Here is a 19,902-nt window from a genome sequence, read left to right on the forward strand (position 1 = left end):
TTAGAAATGCAAGGCAGGTATCATGATTTTAAAAAAAAAAAAAAAAAGCCGGGCGGTGGTGGCGCACGCCTTTAATCCCAGCACTCGGGAGGCAGAGCCAGGCGGATCTCTGTGAGTTCGAGGCCAGCCTGGGCTACCAAGTGAGTTCCAGGAGAGGCGCAAAGCTACACAGAGAAACCCTGTCTCGAAAAACCAAAAAAAAAAAAAGTCTTCAGCTTTCAGGGAAGATCAGCTGGAAGTTTTAGGTTTTTAGAGTTTTGACATGTCTATAGATGAAATACACCAGAAAGACTATGTATCTGTGACTAATAATTTACTTTCCTTGATAGGAAACTCAATAAAGTTACAAAATTTATTGAAGAAAATAAAGAAAAATTTACACAGCTAGACTTAGAAGATGTTCAAATTAGGGAAAAATTAAAACATGCTACAAGTAAAGCCAAAAAGCTGGAGAAACAACTTCAAAAAGATAAAGAAAAGGTTAGTATTGGGGAAAATCAATTTTTGAAGTCTAGATATCAGATCTAGTTGTTTTCCTAAATTCACTTGACTTTGGTTCCCTAAGAAAATAAATTGATACACTTATATTGTAAGTATTTTATGTCTGAACACAATTTTGTCCCAAGGGATAATGTTATACATTATTAGTTTTAGAGCTTACGTTAATAATAATGTTGTAGTCAGCAATTCTGTTTTGATGGTGGTAATAATTTTCTTTTCCCTAAAATAGTAATATAAAGGGATTTTTAGATGTTTTTCTTGTTTTTCCTTTTGGATATAAGTTCTCACTATGCAGCACTGGATGTCCTGGAACTCCCTGTATAGATCAGGCTGGCCTCAAACTTCCTTAGATCCTCCTACTTCTCTCTGCTTACTTAGTACTAGATGGCTAAAGAGAATAATTTTGGTTTTTTATTATTACACTTTTTAAAAACACCCACCCCCCAAAAGTGTGTCTGCATACACGTGTGCTATTGCATGTATCTGAGTTCACAGGACAACTTAAGGGAGTTGGTTCACTCCTTTCACCTTGTAGGTCTCAAGTATCAAACTCAGGTCATCAGGTTTGGTGGTAAATGCTTTTACTCACTTAGCGGTCTTAGCGTCCCCATAAACTTTAAAGTGATACCTGCCTTCTGCAAAAGAGTCAGCAAAAAGAGAAGGCTTATAAGTGACACCCTATCTATTCTGAGGTTAAAGTTGGAAAAATGGATATTGTGGCCTGGGCAGATAGCTTAGTGAGCACTGGCTAGCCTTGGAGAAGATCTAGGTTCAATTCCCAGTACCCTGGTGGCAGTGCACAGCTGTCTGTTACTCTGGTCTCAGGTGCCCTCTTCTGACATCTGAAGGCATTGTATGCATGTGGTGCACAGACAGACATTCAATAAACACTCATACATACAAAATTAGAAGTAAGAAAATCTCAACCAAAAAAAAAAAATGGACCAAAATATAGAAATGCCTAATTAGGCTAACTCTGGTGGCTAAGTAATTTGGTGTCTCTCAAGCTGTAGTCATAGTTTTATCAGATAGTAATAGATACACAGCACCCAAGACTTGGTTTCTGCTTGACCTTTAAGGATTTTTCCAAATATTTTACTCACTAAAGCTTAACAAAGGTTTTATAAAATTCTGAAAAATAAAAGTAATACGAACTAATGCTCAAATTCAATAAAGATATTACCTTTTTATTTTAAAGATTTTGTTGTTGTTGTTGTTGTTATGTGCGTGTGGGGGTGCCAGAAAAGGATATTGGAGCCCCTAGAGCTGGAGTTAACATGCAGTCGTGAGCACCTGAGAGAGGCGACTGGACTTGGATCTAGGAAAGCAGCAAGTGCTCTTAACTGCCGAACCAGCTCTGCAGCCCTTGAGGCCTTAGTTTTTAAGAATAAAATGTTGACATATGATTACTACCAGAAGATATTTTGGATAAAATATTAACTCTACGTAGTACCTCTGAAAGGTTAAAGTTCTTAAGATTCTTATGATTAGGTTGAGGGAGCAAACAAAAATAATTTGGTGTGTGCTGTCTTCAGATAACTATAAATAGAGATCCTAAGAAATACTTGGTTGTTTAAGTAAATTTTAATAGTATTGGGTACCCTCAGGAATGTATTTCCATAACTAATTTGTTTTGTAATCTCAGGTCGAAGAGCTGAAAAGTATACCTGCCAAGAGTAAGAGTATCATAAGTGAGACAACAACTCAAAGCAGTTCTCTTGAGAAAGACCGAGAGAAAGAAGAAAAAAAATTAAAAGAAGTTATGGATAGCCTTAAACAAGAAACACAAGGGCTTCAGAAAGAAAAGGAGGTAAAAGTCTTTGTCAGTGATGGTTTGGGTATCTTTTTCCTAACTTGACTATTTTTGCAATAACGTTCAAAGGTGAGCTTCTAAAAATAAATTTCGGCCTAGTGCAGACCATGCCTATATTGTAAGGTCAGCTACCTGGGCAGGGAGGGGCTGTGTTACAAAGCAAGATTATATCTCCAACTGTTGAACCTTTTAGTTTAACATACCTAAAACTTCAGTCTACACTATTGTCCTTTTTCTGTTTTCTCATTTTGGAAGAAACTTGTTAAATGAAGAAGAATTTGTAATGGTTACCAATATGAGGTCAATACTTAGGATACAATATGAGGTCAATGGACATATAGCCATTCTGTGTAATCATATTTTCTTCATTTAATTTACACTGAGGTGTTTTTTTTTTTCCCTATCTATTACCCTTGTTAATGATGAGTCAATGAATGCAACTGGATTGAAATCTTCCCATAATGCAAAGATTTTTTTTAACATAAATACATTGAGGAAACTTTCTAAGTAATTCTTACACCTGGTAATATAGGACCATATGGATCTAGACCAAGGTTTTTCTTAATTATTACCTTTTTATTTTAATTTCTGAAATGAGCATGCTAATACCCACTTCACAAAGCTCATATGACATCAATTAGGAAAGACCATTGACTAATGTATGATGACAGCTGGGCATGGACTATTTTAATATATTCCACTTAGAAGAATTCTTTCTTTCTCCCCCCACCCCCACCCCCCCCCCCCCCCCCCCCCCCCCGGAGCTGAGGACCGAACAAGCAAGCCTTGCACTTTTGCTTTACCACTGAGCTAAATCCCCAACCCTGAACTATTTCTTAATTTGTACTGTATTTATAGACTTTCTTTCTTACGGTGACCTCAAGAAGTATAATTTTCATTTTTGTCTAAGCTTGAAAATAACTATATTTCATATTTAATGAACTCATTTTAATAGAGCCAAGAAAAGGAACTTATGGGTTTTAACAAATCAGTAAATGAAGCACGTTCAAAGATGGAAGTCGCTCAGTCAGAACTTGATATCTATCTCAGTCGACATAATACAGCAGTGTCTCAGCTAAGTAAGGCAAAGGAAGCTTTAATTACAGCTTCTGAGACTCTCAAAGAAAGGAAAGCTGCAATTGGAGATATAAACACAAAGCTCCCTCAGACTCAACGAGAATTAAAGGAGGTAAATTTTTGCTTCTGTATTTCATCTAAACATTGTCAACCCCAGAGTTATATGTGGATTTTTTGTTGTTGTTTGTTTGTTTGTTTTTAATATCAGGCTTTAAAGTGATTGACATAGAAATTTTTCTCAACATAATCTTGCATGAGAAAGTATTTCATCGTTTGAATGGATGAATAATTAACTAGGGTTAGAGGTGTAGGTCACTGGTAGAGAGCTTCTGTAGCATGTATATGGCTCCGGGTTCCATCCCCAATACATCCCCAAAAAAAAGAATGCAAGGAGACTAACATACTGTCTTTAGAAGCAGACAGTTAACACTGCCACAATCCCGTGGGAAAAATTTAATCTGTTTATTTTTGTTATTTAATCTGTTTATTTCTCAGGCTGCATATATAGCTCAGTTGGTAGAGTACTTGCCTACTCTACCTGAAACCCTGGTTATGATCCCCCAACACCACATCAAACCAGGAATATTAGTGTACCTGTAGCCTTAGCATTTGAGAGGTAAAGACAAAAGGGTCAGTTCAAGGCCAGTATTGCCTACATACTGGATTCCATGCTAGCCTGTTACCAAAAAAAAAAGTGTTTCTCTAAATCTACATATACAGGTAACTTACATAAAGATAAATGAAAATGAATATACAGACTTATTTTAGTTTCTTAAAGTTTAACCTAAGAATGCCAAGGTGGTTATTTGAGGAGCTGGAGCAATGGCTTAGCAGATACGGGCATTTGCTGCTCTTATAAAAGACTAGTTCCCATCACCCACATTGGGTGGTTCATAACTGACTCTAGGTTCAGGGGTTCCAATACTTTCTGGACTCCAGGGACATGTACACACACAGGTATACATAATTAAAAATAAGTTTTTTTGGTTTTTTTAAGATTTATTTGTCTATTTTATGTATATGGATATTTTGTCTGCATATACATCTGCACACCCGAAGAGGGCATCTGATCCCATGAAACTACGGTTATAGATAGTTATGAACTGCCATGTAGGTGCTGGGCATTGAATGGAGGACCTCTGGAAGAGCAGCCAGTGATATTAATCACTGAGCCATCTCTCCAGCCCCCAAAATAAGTATCTTTAAATTTTAGTAAATTTATACTGCTTGATCATCAGTTTCCTGATGTGTAAATTTTAACTGTAATTTAAAGTATATCTGTCGGGTGAGTATTTCTTTGTACTGATTTGTTTTATTTTTAGATTGTTTCACCTGTAATTTGAGCTTTTATGTCTGTGTAATAAGTAATAGGGGAAAATAGCAGATGCGATGGTTGTTTGTTCTTTTGTTTGTTTTTGGTTTTTAATGTGCATTAGTGTTTTGCCATGGGAAGTTTCGGGTCCCCTGAAACTGGAGTTACAGACAGTTGTTAGCTGCCATATGGGTGCTGGGAGTTGAACCCGGGTCTTCTGGAATCAGTGCTAGTGCTTTTAACCGCTGAGCAATCTCTCCAACCCCCAAGATGACTGTTTCTAAACTGGAAATGGAGAGACTAAATTTGGTTGTGGGGCTCCTCTGGTTGATAGCTGTCCCAATCATCTTTCCCCCTCTGTTTAGGAACTGTGCCTTTTTGTTTTGTTGTTTACTTAGCCAAAAAGTCATAACATAATTATAGTACTGCCTGGCTGTCCTACCTGGAATCTGGTTCCTAGATTTGGTTTTGTTTAGGGCACAACTTGAGAACTGGTACATACCTCACCTGTGTGGTGCCAGACTGGGATTTTTATACCTGTTTTAAGAGCTCAATTCCCACTTGTTGACCCAAATAATTTATGCCTCTTTTAAAATAGGAAAGACTCCTCCATATATTCAAAGCCAGGCCAAAATAGCAATATGGAAGCTTATGCTAGGTCATATGCTATTTGGGGGCCTCTCAATATTATTGAAGCATTACAAATAATTTTCTGCTATTATTGGGTGTATTTAAAATCATATGCTGATAGGTTTCATTTTCTTCTCACTTTTAGAAAGAAAAAGAACTTCAGAAACTAACACAAGAAGAAATAAACTTGAAAAGTTTGGTTCATGATCTTTTCCAAAAAGTTGAAGAAGCAAAGAGTTCCTTAGCAACAAATCGAAGTAGAGGGAAAGTACTTGATGCAATAATTCAAGAAAAAAAATCTGGCAGGATCCCAGGAATATATGGAAGATTGGTAAAGTAGTTACATTTTGCTCTGAAAAGATATTATAAATTATATTCTTAAGTATATATTGTTACTATGCCTAAATAACATTAATTTTTATTTAAGGAAGACATGACTGCACAGAAAAATACTGTGCTCTTACAGGTTTGGTGTCATTATTGATGTAGTTTCAGGCTGTTTATATTTATTTTATACATTACTGTCCTGTTCAAAACTAAGAAAATTTTTGAGTCAGGATTTCATATAGCTCAGATTGGCTTTAAATTAACTCTATAGCTAAGGTTGACCTTGAACTTCTGATCCTTTTACCTCTGCCTCCCAAGTGCTAGACATTTGGCACCACACAAGAAAACTTTTTTCCAAAAAGTAATAATTTAGAAGTTGGGTGTGGTGGTGTGTGTTTTAATCCCAGCACTAGGGAGACAGAGGCAGTCAGATCTCTTGAGTTCAAGGCCAGCCTGGTCTACATATTGAGTTCTAGGCTGGCCAGAGTTACATAGTGAGACCATATCTTAAAAACAAAAGCAATTTTAGGATATGAGGCAATACTTGTGAGATTAGTTGTCCCATTAGTCACCAGGGTTGGTTTGGCTGATCTTGCTGAATACGCTTATGCCTATTCTATATTTCTCCTTTAGCATTCCAAGTGTGTCCTTCCTGAAGCTGCACAACACAATCAAATGGGATGACTCATCCAAATAGAGAGGCCTGGATTTTTTGGTTGAGAGTGTACAGTAGTTGCTAGAACCTCTAGACAAAAATAAGTATTTAATATAGTCTAGGTTTTATAACATTATACTTAACAGTTTGCTTATGGTTTAGGAAGGTGAACTAGCTAATTTAGAACTCTGGTAATTCCAGTTGTGGGGACCATTACCTTTCTGAGCCTTAACAGGAAAGAGCAATATATAATTGAAAGAATGTAAGTATCTCAATTCTGTCATCTCTTGCCCTGCAACCATAACTGAGACTTCTTTTACTTACAGTTCTTGAGCCCAAAGATCCAGTTAATGGGTTGCCTACTCAGCCTCCTGCAAAAGGAAACAGAATGATCTGGAAGGACAAATAGAATTTAACCAGTATGGTTGCTTCTATATCTGACATTAGGTGGCTTCTACCTTATTTTCTTAAAGATAAACAAATTTGATAAATTTGCTGTGAAGAACTAAAGTCAGTCAGTGAAAGCTGCTTGATAGCTAAGTGATAAATTGATTCATAACTACTTATTTAATTCTAGATAGCTTTCAATATGAAAGTTAAAAGGTTTGTTTTGCTTATACGTTCTCTTAGGTCTCATCTACATTGTATGCTTTCATGGAATAAAACAATTCTTACATCCTGTTCCCATTAACAATTCACATCACATAACCATAAACACTAAAGGGTAGATTAGAAACTATAGGGCTTGGGATATAGCTCAGTAGTAGAATGCTTGCTTATAAGGCACATAGTAGCTTCTGAGTTGGTCCTCCTATAGAAAGGGAAAGATAGTTGGGGTGAGAAGGAAACATTGTAGTCCCCTTTCATGCTTCCTTAAACCAAGAGTTGGTGGCACACGCCTTTAGTCCTAGCAGTCAGAGGCAGGCTATAAGTTCCAGGACAGCCTGGTCTACAGAGCAAGTTCTAGGACAGCCTAGGCTATCCACAGAGAAACCTTGTCTCAAAAAACCAAAAAAAGAGACTAGTCTAAGAATAACATTCATCCTGGCGGTGGTGGCACACACCTTTAATCCCAGCACTCGGGAGGCAGGTGGATCTCTGTGAGTTTGAGGCCAGCCTCGGCTACAGAGTGAGTTCCAGGACAGGCTCCAAAGCTACACAGAAAAACTCCGTCTCAAAAAACCAAAAAAAAAAAAAAAAAAGTAACATTCAAGGGTTTGGGGACTTAGTTCAGTGGTACAAGGTCCTGTGTTTAGTCCTTAGCTATAGAAACCAAAAAAAAAAAAAAAAAGAATATTCAAAATCTGAATAGTACTGAAATGATCTGTATGGTTTTTATCTATTTCTTTCTTTATAAATTAACTTTCTGTTCCTTTTCATCATTAGGGAGACTTGGGAGCTATTGATGAAAAATATGACATTGCTATTTCATCCTGTTGCCATGCATTAGACTACATTGTTGTTGATTCTATTGATACAGCCCAGGAATGTGTAAACTTCCTTAAACGACATAATATTGGTGTCGCAACTTTTATAGGTTTGGATAAGGTAAGTATTCATAATACGCTTCCTATAATTTAACTTTGAGGTGCCATATATTTTTCCTTTAGAATTTTATATTTTTCTTCACCATTATTCAATTACTTCCTGATAAGTTTTGAAAATTATTTTAGATTTTGTGTGTACATAATTTTGGAGGTTAAAAATAAATTTTGTAATGCCTCCACTAAAGAAATGCCAGTGTTAGTGTGATGGCCATTGGATGTATGACTGTTAGTATGTTTCTTGAGGAGTGTGGGGAGTTTGAGACAGGGTTCCTCTGCTTAGCCCCGGCTGTCCTGTAACTTGCTCTGTAAAGCAGGCTAGCCTCTAACTCACAGAGATCAGCCTACCTGTGCCTCTTTACTTTTAGTATGTTTCTAATTTCCATCAGTAACCACTGTTTTCTTAATAGAACCTTTATTGAGATGTGTTATATAATTCTATTTAAAGTATAGAATTAAGTTATTTTTACTATATCCACAACTTGCTGATCTATAGCTGTTAATCTAATTCCAGACTAATTTTCCTTGCTCCATAGGCATTAACAAAACCACTGATTTGCTTTTGTTTCTGTGGATGTATTCTGGGCATTCATTGAATGAAATCATAATATGAGGCCTTTTACACATAATGCATTTACATAGTTTTTCAGGCTCGTCTGTTTTGTAGCATTTACCTATTCATCTTTTTTTGTCCGTTCTCTTGGTTGTTGATATGTTTTTGGCCACCTCGACAATAATGCTGTGGTGAAGATTCATGTACAAGATTTTGTGTGAATGTGGGATGGGATACCTAAGGATGGGGTTGATTACTGAATCATATGGTGTATCTTGTTTATTACAGCACATCTTGTTGAATGTAAAGTGATATCAAATTACTTTTATTTACATTTCTCTAATGTTAAACATATTTTGTGTGCTTATTAATCATTTGTTTATCTTTCTTGGGGAAAATGTCTGTCTGTAATCTTTGCCTGTTTTCATTGATTTGTCTTATTGAATTGTAAAAACCCTTTAAATTATATATACAAGTCTCCTGTCAGATACATGCTTTTAATGTATTTTTTAATTTAAACCTACCACTTGGTGGGTTGTATTTTCACTTTCTTGATTGTGTACTTTGCAGCACAATTGGCCCAGTTAACGGTATTTTCTTTAGCTTCTTGGGTAGAGGTGTGTATGTTTAGACAAGATCTTGCTGGGTAGAGGTGTGTTTGTTTAAACAAGATCTCGCTATGTATACCTGAATCACCTGAAACTTGGTATCTAGACTGACTTTGAACTTGGAGCAGTCCTCCTCTCTCGACCTTCCAAGTGATAGAGCTATGAGTGCTTGATGTTTCTGAGAGTTGTAGATTGTAGCTCTCTAATGTAGATGTAAATATCAATGCATTTTGATAGTTTAACTTAGTGGTGAGTTTTTGTTATCAAGTTGCTCATTGCTACTGTATAGAAATACAATTACTACTTGGGAATTTTATATAGAAACATGATAAGTAAGATTTTATTTAGTATCATAACACCTAGAAGACAAGGTTGTTTACTACATACACATTTTTTAACTTTTAGATGGCAGTATGGGCCAAAAAAATGACCAAAATTCAAACTCCTGAAAATACTCCTCGGTTATTTGATTTAGTTAAAGTAAACAATGAGGAAATTCGCCAAGCTTTTTACTTTGCTTTACGAGATACCTTAGTGGCTGACAACTTGGATCAAGCTACAAGAGTAGCTTATCAAAAAGACAGACGATGGAGAGTAGTGACCCTGCAGGGCCAGATAATAGAGCAGTCAGGTAAGTGGCTTGCCTACCCATCTGTCTTCTTTCTCTCAGTCTTCGGTAAGACAGTGAAAACTGACTGCCCCCGTGTTCCCCAGGTACAATGACTGGCGGTGGAAGCAAAGTAATGCGAGGAAGAATGGGTTCGTCAGTTATCGTGGAAATCTCTGAGGAAGAGGTTAGCAGAATGTAAAGTCGTGGTCACTTTATTTTTAGCTTAGTACAAAATTGAGCTATTGTAAACTGTACCACACCCAGTTTTTGGTTTTTCGAGACAGTTCTCTGTGTAGCTTTAAAACCTGTCCTGGAACTCGCTCTGTAGACCAGGCTGACCTCAAACTCACAGAGATCCACCTGCCTCTGCTTCCCAGTGCTGGGATTAAAGGTGTGTGCCACCACTGCCGGCCCATACCCAGTTTTGAGTTAACAGATGTTTCCATTAAGTGTTAGCTATTGTGTTAAGTCCTTTCTGGAGTGCAAAACACATTAATTAAAAAGTATATACTTACAGAAGGGTGACTGTCACAGTAGTAGAGCATTGGCCTAGCAGGCCCAAGGCCCTAGGTTTGATTCCCTAGCATCCCATTAGAAATAAATAAAAATAAGTGCATATGTCTTTTTTAGTTAGTATCATAAAGATTTTTCATAATTTAGTCAATTACTTAATATCATTTTTCACAGAATTACTTTTTTTTTTTTTTAAGCTTTGGGGACTTAGGGGTATAGATTAGTGATAAGGTAATTGCCTAGCTTTGGGGAGGCATGAACTCAGCCACCAAAATGTGTTCTTAGCCTGGATTTCTTTTTCCAAAATGTGCATTAATTTCTCCCCTATATTTTGAGATTGTTCATATCCTTCCACTCAAATGTTTGAATGTTATGTTTTCATTAAAATAATAGGTGACTGTCTTAAGCTTTAGTATTAGGGATTTGGGTTGTTTGGTTACATGTCTCCCTCTGTTAGGCCAGGCTGGCCTCAAGCTCATAATCTTCATCTCAACCTTCTGAATAGCTGGGAATCCACATGTGCACCACTATCTGGTGTTTATTCTAGTCTTTTTTTGTTTATATGTTCGAGTGTTAACGTCTGTGCACCAATGTTCATGCCTGGTGTCCCAGAAGGCCACAGAGGGTATTGGGTCCTGTGGAACTGGAGTTACAGGAGGGTTGTGAACCACTATATAGTGACTGGGAATCAAACTGTAGCCCACAGGAAGTGCTCTTAACTGCTGTGCCTTCTGTCCAGCCCTGGTTGTTTTCATTTCATGCCACTAACTTTGAACTGACTCTTGGAGGGCAGGCAAGATGGTTGAGTGAGTAAAGGCCCCTTCTGCAAAGCCTAACTACATAGTTCAATCCTGGAAGAACCAGCTCCCACAGGTTGACTACTGTCATGTGATATGCATGCCAGTCCATACATATGCCTATGTGTATACCACAATGTTAAATGTATAATGTAAGAAATTTGGGGGGGGGTGGGATGACCCTTGGAGAAAATTTCTTTCTTTTTTTTTTAAAGGTAAATAAGATGGAATCCCAGTTGGAAAGACATTCTAAACAAGCAATGCAAATCCAAGAACAGAAAGTACAACATGAAGAAGCAGTCGTTAAGTTAAGGCATAGTGAACGAGAAATGAGAAATACACTAGAAAAGTTCACCGCAAGCATCCAGGTAATGTGTTTATGTTAGTGTTTGAACATTAGCTGAGACTTGGAATTCAATTCAACAGGACTAGGAAGAAGCATTCTGGGTTTGCTTCCAATTTTGAAATATAAAGGATAACTGTTTTCCACTCTAGATATAAGACTATCTATCCTTAGCAACTACATTACCAATTATAGCATCACTCCTTGAAAAGTGTCCTGGTTTCTTTTTGTTATGAAAGAGTAATACATACCAATTGTTTTGTTTTATTCTTCTTTTGGTTTTTATCAAGATAATGGTCTCGTTATGTAGTTCTGCCTGCCTTTGCTGCCCAAGTGCTAGGATTGAAGGCATGCACCCTTATGTCCAGCAGCCAATTACTTCTATTTTAAAGCATCATTCAGTAAATACCTAAATGATAACCTTCAACGACAATGCACAAGCTTCAATTTTTATAATTTAGTTGCATGCAATGTATTTATATGTATCTTTATGTATTTGTGTATAAATAATATATACATATCTTTTTAATGTCATTAATTTTACTTTGCTTAATATCTAAATTTACTTGATTTGTCTGCCATATTTCATGTTTTTCCTTTTCTATCTCTTTTGTTTGAGGGGTGTTCAAGACGGTTTCTCTGTGTAGTCCTGACTATAGCTTGAGTTTTCCTGCCTGGCCCACAGTCAGGACAAATCTCTATCACCTGCCAGTCCCACATCCCCTCAGACCCAACCAAGTAAACACAGAGACTTATATTGGTTACAAACTGTATGGCCGAGGCAGGCTTCTTGCTAACTGTTCTTACAGCTTAAATTAATCCATTTCTATAAATCTATACCTTGCCACATGGCTCGTGGCTTACCGGCATCTTCACATGCTGTTTGTCATCATGGCGGCTGACAGTGTCTCTGACTCAGCCTTCCACTTCCCAGCTTTATTCTCCTCCTTGTCCCGCCTACGCTTCCTGCCTAGCCAATGGCCAATCAGTGTTTTATTTATTGACTAATTAGCAACACATTTGCCATACAGAACATCCCACAGCACCTGACTGTCCTGAGAACTAGCTCTATAGACCAGGCTGGCCTCAAATTCTGCCTCCCAAGTGTTTGGATTAATAGTTGTGTCTTTATACACATCTGATTATTTCCTTAAGATGAGTTCCTGAAATTATAATTAGTAGTGTTTCATTGTTTTAAAGCACTTCTTGCCTCGTACCAAGTTGTCTAAATATTGATTCTAACTCATTATCTTTGTAATGAATTCACATACATTTTGTTTACTGATCATTTTTATTTTTATATTGGTGATGTTTTCTATCGTTTTCCTGTTAGTCTTTTAAAAGTCTTTTGAAAAATTCCGTGTTCAAAGAAATATTTACTCTTAATAAGTTAAAATATTGACCATATTAATGCTAAATTATTTTTATAGGGTCTGTCAGAGCAAGAAGAGTATTTGACTGTACAAATTAAAGAACTGGAAACTAATGTGCTTACTACAGCCCCTGATAAAAAGAAACAGAAATTGCTAGAAGAAAATGTCAGTGCTTTCAAAAAAGGTATGTTTAAAGGTTTTTTGGGGGGGGGGGGGGTTGTTTTTTTGTTTTTTGTTTTTTGTTTTTTTTTTTTGTTTTTTTTTTGGTTTTTGAAGACAGGATTTTTCTGTGTAGATTTTGGAGCCTATCCTGGAATTCACTTTGTAGACCAGGCTGGCCTCAAACTCACAGAGATTCAAAAATAAATTTTTTTATCAAAGACTTTTAAAATTTGCTGTACTCAAGCAATTTATAGGATAACAAATTATAGTTAAGTCGCTTGCAAGCCATTATACTGATTTAATTTAACTTTTGGTATTATTTAATTCATATAAATCTAGTCAGTCACATGACATATGATGATAGGGAACTAGGTAACATGCTCTAATTCCAGAGCCCATGTCCTTAATTTTATGCTCAGTTTTTTTCAAGATAGTTACAATTAGAATAATAGATTGTGGGCTAAAGAGGTGGGTCAGTGATTCGAGCACTGGTTGCTCTTGCACAGGACCTGGGTTCGATTCCATTAACTCTAGTTTCAGAGGATCAGTGTCCTCTTCTGGCCTCTGAAGGCACTAGGCATGCACAGTACATTTATGTACATGTAGACAACAGACCCATACACAAAATTTAAAAGAAAAAATACATTTAGAAATCTGAAAAATTGAAGAAAGTAAATTACTCGAAGAAGAGCACACAGCAAGTAAACAGTAAACCTTATTTGAAGACTTAGCTAAAAATGCTTTCTTTGACTTTCTTATAGCACATGTCTGCCCGAATAGAAGCTTTAAGAAAGGAAAGCTGTGCATGTGCTTGGCTTTGTAGTCCCTTGTAGATGTGCTGGAAGTCCCTTGACCAAGTATTTCAGTATATTGTTTCTCTCTTGACTGCAAGGTTATGCCATACGCCTTCTAGCCTCACAGGATCTTAGCTGGTAAGCCCAGAATTTGTATTGGGTCTTCCTTCTATCATCCGTACTAGGCATCCCTGTCAGTGTCTGGTTCATGAGCCACGGAAGGCAAATACTGTCTGCCCCAAAAACCTGAGGAGAGCTCAATTCAGCTACAGTGGTACACATCTGGAGCTGTAGAGCTTGAGGCATAGGATTTACTTGAGCTCAGGAATTCAAAACCAGGCCAGGCAAGATAGTGAGAACCCCAAAGACAACTAATGAAGAATTGATCATCCAAATCAATTTCCCAGAATATAGGGGGCCTTGTCTTCCTCAACACAGAGATAAAAAGATATGCTGGGTTCCAGGAATTGAAATCAGGTCACCAAGTTTGGCTGCAAGGACTCTGCCTACACACATATATTTTATATAAATATGTGTATTCAACAAATTAAAGTGGACAGATCAGCTCTGCCCATCAAATACTCACTTAAAACTACATTTTACAAGTATGTGGCCATGTTTATCTGTTGTTGTTAGTGGTGGTGTTTGTTTTGTTTTTTGAGACAGTATTTCTCTGTGTAATACTCCTGGCTATCCTGGAATTCACTCTGTAGACTAGGCTGGACTCGAACTCACAGAGACCTGCCTGCCTCTGCCTCCCGGGTGCTGGGATTAAAAGTGTGGGCCGCCGCCACCAGGCTGTTATTATTTTTAATGTTGAGGCATTCCTTTGTCTAGCATCTACTATAGGCTAGGCTTTGTACTGAGTGCTACTAAGAATGGTAAATTCAATTTTTTTTTCAATTATTTTATATTTAAGATGGGCAGAAATCTTTGAGCAGAAGATCAAAGAAATGTGTTAGTATGTGGATACTTGTCAGAAAGCCACTCCAAGCAGAGTATAGAAAAGTAAATGCAAACACTCTGAAGTGGGGCTATTCTATAGTGTTTAAAGTACACAAGAGAAAGTCATCATGGCTAGAGTAAAGGAAGGAATGATCCAGATCCTTGGGCCTTACCTGCCAATGTTTCTGAGTGAAATAAAATACCATTGGAGAATGGTCTACAGACAGGAGGCAGAGTCTCCTCTCACAGAAATGCGGGAGATTATCAGTAAATTCTGTTAATGTATGATGTGAAGATGAAATAACTATTAAGATTGAGTAGTTAATTTTACTATAATGTAGGCTTTAAAAATACTCTGGCTAAAATGCAGTGATAAGACTAAGGGGAATAAAAGGATAGAATAGTTGCTATTGTTACAGTAATATATGCAAGAATTAACTACAGTGATTAAGTTCTTCTTAATAAGTAACTAGTTGTTTTGTTATTGTTTTTTAGAAGATTTGTTTGTGCTGGGCGGTGGTGGTGCATGCCTTTAATCCCACCACTCAGGAGGCAGAGGCATATAGATGGATCTCTGTGAGTTTGAATCCAGCCTGGTCTACAGAGCATTCCAGGGACAGCCAGGGCTACACAAAGAAACACTGTCTCTAAACTTTTTCCCCCAGGGGGAAAAAAAAGATTTGTTTGTATATTTTATGTATATAGGTGTTTTGTCTGCTTGTACATCTGCACACCAGAAGAAGGCATCGGATCCCATGAGATTACAGTTATGGACAGTTTTGAGCTACCATGTATGTGCTAGGAATTGAACTCAGGACCTACCTCAGGAAGAACAGCCAATGTTTCTAACTGCTGAGCCATATCTTCAGCCCCAAGTAATTTACTTTTTAACTCTTGAACGTATCCATATTTTTAAATTAACAATGGCACTAGTAAACATTGAAACTAGACATAGAATTTTAAGATAAATTTTTAAATAAAACCTTCAAAATTACAAACAATATATGCAATTTTTCCCTTCCTATATAAGTTGGAGACAAAGTCTCACTATGTAGCTCAAGGTGCATTTGAAGTCTTAATCCTCCAGCCCCAGGTCTGGAGTATTAGAGGAATACATCACCACACTATAGTTACCCTTGTATTGCTGATAGACATATTACTATTAATATTACTGTTGTGGGATATTTTGATTACACTCTGATACTCCCGAGATTGCCAATAAAGTTAAATCTTGAATAGAGGCAGAGCCATCGACCAGGTGACTAGAATCAGCCATAGAGAGGCCAGGAATTTGGACAAAGAAGACATAAAGGAGGAAAGGAACTATAGTTTGGCAAAGTCTTTCAAGACAAGGAAGAAATGCATCTTTTGCTGGGTCTCTGGCCAAAAAGCAAGGTCAGCTGGTTGCTTCTCAACTTCTCTGATCTAGCAGACTTCCAAGTCTTTGTTGGTAAATAGAATGATAGAAACTTAGTTTAAACTACAGATCACAGGCTGCACTCTAAGTGGCCAGCAAGCACTGACTGGGGGGGGTGGGGGGGTGGACCACAAATGGTAATTTAAATATCAGTAGATTCGTTTGCAGCTGCTAAGCTGAGAAAAAAATTACATTTGGTGGGGTGCCAACTGTAGTCTGACTTTCCTTTGGGCCACCAACTCACAAATAACAACAGACTTATTATGAAAGCTTGGCTTAGCTTAGGCTTTTTCCCAAGTAGCTCTTATAACTTAAATTAACCTGTTTTTATTAGTCTATGTTCTGCCAAGTGGCTCAGTTACCTCTTCTCTGTACTGTATGTCTAACTTCTTCAGTGTCTCACTGGCCTCTCCTCTCTTCTTCTCAGAGTCCTCCCCCCTTATTCTCTCCTGCCTAGCTCTTGACCATTCAGCTCTTTATTAAACCAATCAGAAGGCGCCTTAGGCAGAGACACATCTTTACAGTGTACAAAAAGATTGTCCCACAACATGTTACAGAGAATGTGTGGTAGATACATGAAAACAAGGAAAAGGATAAAAATCTTCCTAGGAAGAGATTCAGTGGCATACCTTACTTATTCACCAATTGCTATGATGGTGGGGCAGATATATTGGAGCTCTTGAGCATTCAGGCAACCTAATGGAAATTTAACCACAATGATCATGTAAGATCAACATAATTCCATCAACAAATTTGTAACTTACCCTTGAAAAAGGCAATTGCTATTGTTTAACTTCGCGTGCATATGGTCATAATGGATGAGATATGTAACAGGGTAATGTTTTGTTTATATAAGTTCCTAGATTCAGCATTAAAGAGTAGTTTCTATAGCTACCACTTAAAGTTCTATCTTTCAAATTGAGAAAGTTATCACTTCAACTGTCAACAAGCATGTGCAATCCACATCATCAAAATTAGTCACTGCTTATACTAAGGAACTGACTTCCGGCAAAAGCCGATCAGTTCATCATTCATGCCTTCATTGCACAGCTAACTTGAGTTGATTTGGCCTAAGAAAACCTGGGATGTGCTTTTAGAACAGGGAAGACCCACTCGTTCATCTTGTGTCCTTCACTTGGTAATATTGTGGAAGACTGTTTAGTTAAACAAAATAAAACACCCAGTTTCTCAGACCTGACAAAAGCTAGTCTTAGGGCAAAAGTCATGTATCAGATATTCAGTGAAGTGCTTTAGGAAAGGATGAGAAAGTAAAACCACTAAGAAATAAATGGGTTCAACAACTTAGCCAGAGTTTAACTTCATATGTTAAAAAAAGGCAGAGCCAGGCGGATATCTTTGAGTTCGAGGCCAGCCTGGACTACCAAGTGAGTTCCAGGAAAGGTGCAAAGCTGCACAGAGAAACCCTGTCTCGAAAAAACAAAAAAAAAAAAAAAAAAAAAACATTTTTTTTAAAAGGTGTTCTAGGTCTTTACCTAAATGTCTCATATTTGATACCATGTATCAGATTGAGTAACTGAAGAAATATGCATCCACCAAATGATAGTTACTTAACAGAAAAATGAATCCAGCTGTGTCATTTTTTTAATTTCAGAATATGACGCTGTGGCTGAGAAAGCTGGTAAAGTAGAAGCTGAGGTTAAGCGATTACACGATACCATCATAGAAATCAACAACCGAAAACTCAAGGCCCAACAAACCAAACTCGATATGATAAATAAGCAGCTGGATGAATGTGCTTCTGCTATTACTAAAGCCCAGGTAGCAATCAAGACTGCTGACAGGTAGAGTACCTCCCCAGCCCGTCCTCACCCCTTTCTGGACAGTGGAAAGAGTAGTTAATGCTGCATTGGATGCTACTTATTAAACTTAACTGCCATAATCCAGCAATACTTTGAGAAGGAAAAAGTTGTGATGAAGATTTATCATTTGTCTAATTTAAAAAGAAACACAAACTGGTAAACAGGTATACCTTACAAAAGTTGGAGTTGTACATCATAACCTAGTTGTTCAAGGCATAGACATTAGTCTCGTTTCTCTGGCATAGAGAAGTGAATGTAACAGAGCCAGGTCTTAATTAAAACAGGAAGTGACAAGAAAAGGCTCTAAATCAAATCTTTTAAGATCATTTTTTTTTTACTTGTATATTGATTATATGTTGATCCATTTGGCTGAAAGTAAAAAGCTAGAAAAACATTTGTTAGAGCAGAAAGTAGGCTTAAGAGAGGTTTTTTTTGGGGGTTTTGATTTTTTTTTTTTTTTTTTTTTTTTTTTTTTGGTGGTTTTTTGTTTTGTTTTGTTTTGGTTTGGTTTTTCAAGACAGGATTTCTCTGTGTAGCCCTGGCTGTCCTGGATCTCGCTCTGTAGATCAGGCTGGCCTCAAATTCACAGAGATCTGCCTGCCTCTGCCTCCCAAGTGCTGAGATTAAAGGTATGCCATGACTGCCTGGCTTGTTTTTGTTTTAATTATTAAACCAACCCACTGGGCTGGGTATGGTGGCATACTCCTGTAATCCCAGAGACCCCAGAACTCAGAAGGCAGAGTCAGGCAGATTTCTGTGAATTCAAACAGACCCTGTCTCAAAAAAGAAAAAACCTTGTTGGATGCTGAAAGAGTTTTGTAATCTAATAGATAACTGCAACAAAGTCTACTAGAAGCTTATGTGAGAAGGCTTTATGGAAATTTTTAATTTTTAAACATGCACCTTGGGCTTTAAGTATTTACATAAAACTAAAAACCAAGGATGGTTGGTTCAGTAATTCACAAATTTTAAAGTTACACATTAAATATCATAAATTTATGTTGTTTGCTTCTTTAGAAATCTTAAAAAGGCACAAGATTCTGTCTTCCGCACAGAGAAAGAGATAAAAGACACTGAGAAAGAAACAAATGATTTAAAAGCAGAATTAAAAAATATTGAAGACAAAGCAGAAGAAGTCATCAAAAATACAAATGCCGCAGAGGTATGGTTTGTTTCTGCTTTACAAGATAAATGACATTTGAAGCAATTAAAGTGTTGGTGTACGTTCAAAATTTCATGACTATGAACTTAAAGTTTATAACAAAATATGAGAATTTTCTGCAAATCAAAATTTTTATTAAAGTGAGACATGAAGAGAAATTGCTAACGATGTCTGCGTAATGTAAAAATACCTATTTCACTTGTAGAAATGGTATTTGTCACAGTTCTTCTTGGTTTTTAGGAGTCATTACCAGAAATCCAGAAAGAACATCGTAATCTACTTCAGGAACTAAAAGTCATTCAAGAAAATGAACATGCTCTTCAGAAAGATGCACTTAGTGTTAAGTTGAAACTTGAGCAGATAGATGGCCACATTGCTGAACATAATTCTAAAATAAAATACTGGCAAAAAGAGGTGAGATTACTCCCATTTAATTAATTTTAAACCTCTGCTCAGAGCTGGAGAAATAGCCCAGTAATTAAGAGCACTTCCTGCTCTTGTAGAGAACCCGGGTTCAATTCCTAGCACCATGCACCAAATCACAACCATCTGTAATTCCAATTCTGGGAAATTTAACACCCTTTTCCTGTCCTCCAGGGACACCAGGCACACGTGGTGCATATACGTACATGCAGACAAACACTTGTACCTATTTAAAATATATATATATCCTTTTGTTTTGTAGGGGTGAGTGTTTTTCTGGTTGGGGGGTATATTGTGATTCCATAATCACTTTATGTTTATAAATGATATAATTTAGAATTATTTAATACATAAAATTAGTAATCATTACAATAGGGCAAGTACCTTCTCAGCCTACAACTTATATGCAAAGTAGTCACGGTTTATTCCTATATTGTTTTTGTAGCTGTCAATTTTTATGTTTTGACTTAATTAAATTAACTGGGAGCTGGAGATAGCCCACTAGTTACAAGCACTTGAAATT

The 19,902-nt window shown here is 37.0% G+C and overlaps 1 protein-coding gene across 1 annotated transcript in view; it reads left to right on the plus strand.

Annotated features, from left to right (window-relative positions):
- The window catches only part of Smc4 (structural maintenance of chromosomes 4), a 38,714-nt gene that overhangs the window by 15,045 nt on the left and 3,767 nt on the right, over positions 1-19,902 (plus strand). The window contains exons 9-20 of the mRNA XM_052731973.1: positions 330-480; positions 2,147-2,311; positions 3,270-3,503; positions 5,479-5,664; positions 7,702-7,863; positions 9,426-9,651; positions 9,735-9,814; positions 11,156-11,308; positions 12,714-12,840; positions 17,587-17,776; positions 18,812-18,956; positions 19,197-19,370. Of these exons, the coding sequence (XP_052587933.1) occupies positions 330-480; positions 2,147-2,311; positions 3,270-3,503; positions 5,479-5,664; positions 7,702-7,863; positions 9,426-9,651; positions 9,735-9,814; positions 11,156-11,308; positions 12,714-12,840; positions 17,587-17,776; positions 18,812-18,956; positions 19,197-19,370 (1,993 nt within the window). The remainder of the gene's footprint in view (positions 1-329; positions 481-2,146; positions 2,312-3,269; positions 3,504-5,478; positions 5,665-7,701; positions 7,864-9,425; positions 9,652-9,734; positions 9,815-11,155; positions 11,309-12,713; positions 12,841-17,586; positions 17,777-18,811; positions 18,957-19,196; positions 19,371-19,902) is intronic.

Source organism: Peromyscus californicus, unplaced genomic scaffold (assembly GCF_007827085.1).
Source record: "Peromyscus californicus insignis strain IS unplaced genomic scaffold, ASM782708v3 Scaffold_9__1_contigs__length_137607984, whole genome shotgun sequence".
NCBI classification, from domain to species: domain Eukaryota; kingdom Metazoa; phylum Chordata; class Mammalia; order Rodentia; family Cricetidae; genus Peromyscus; species Peromyscus californicus.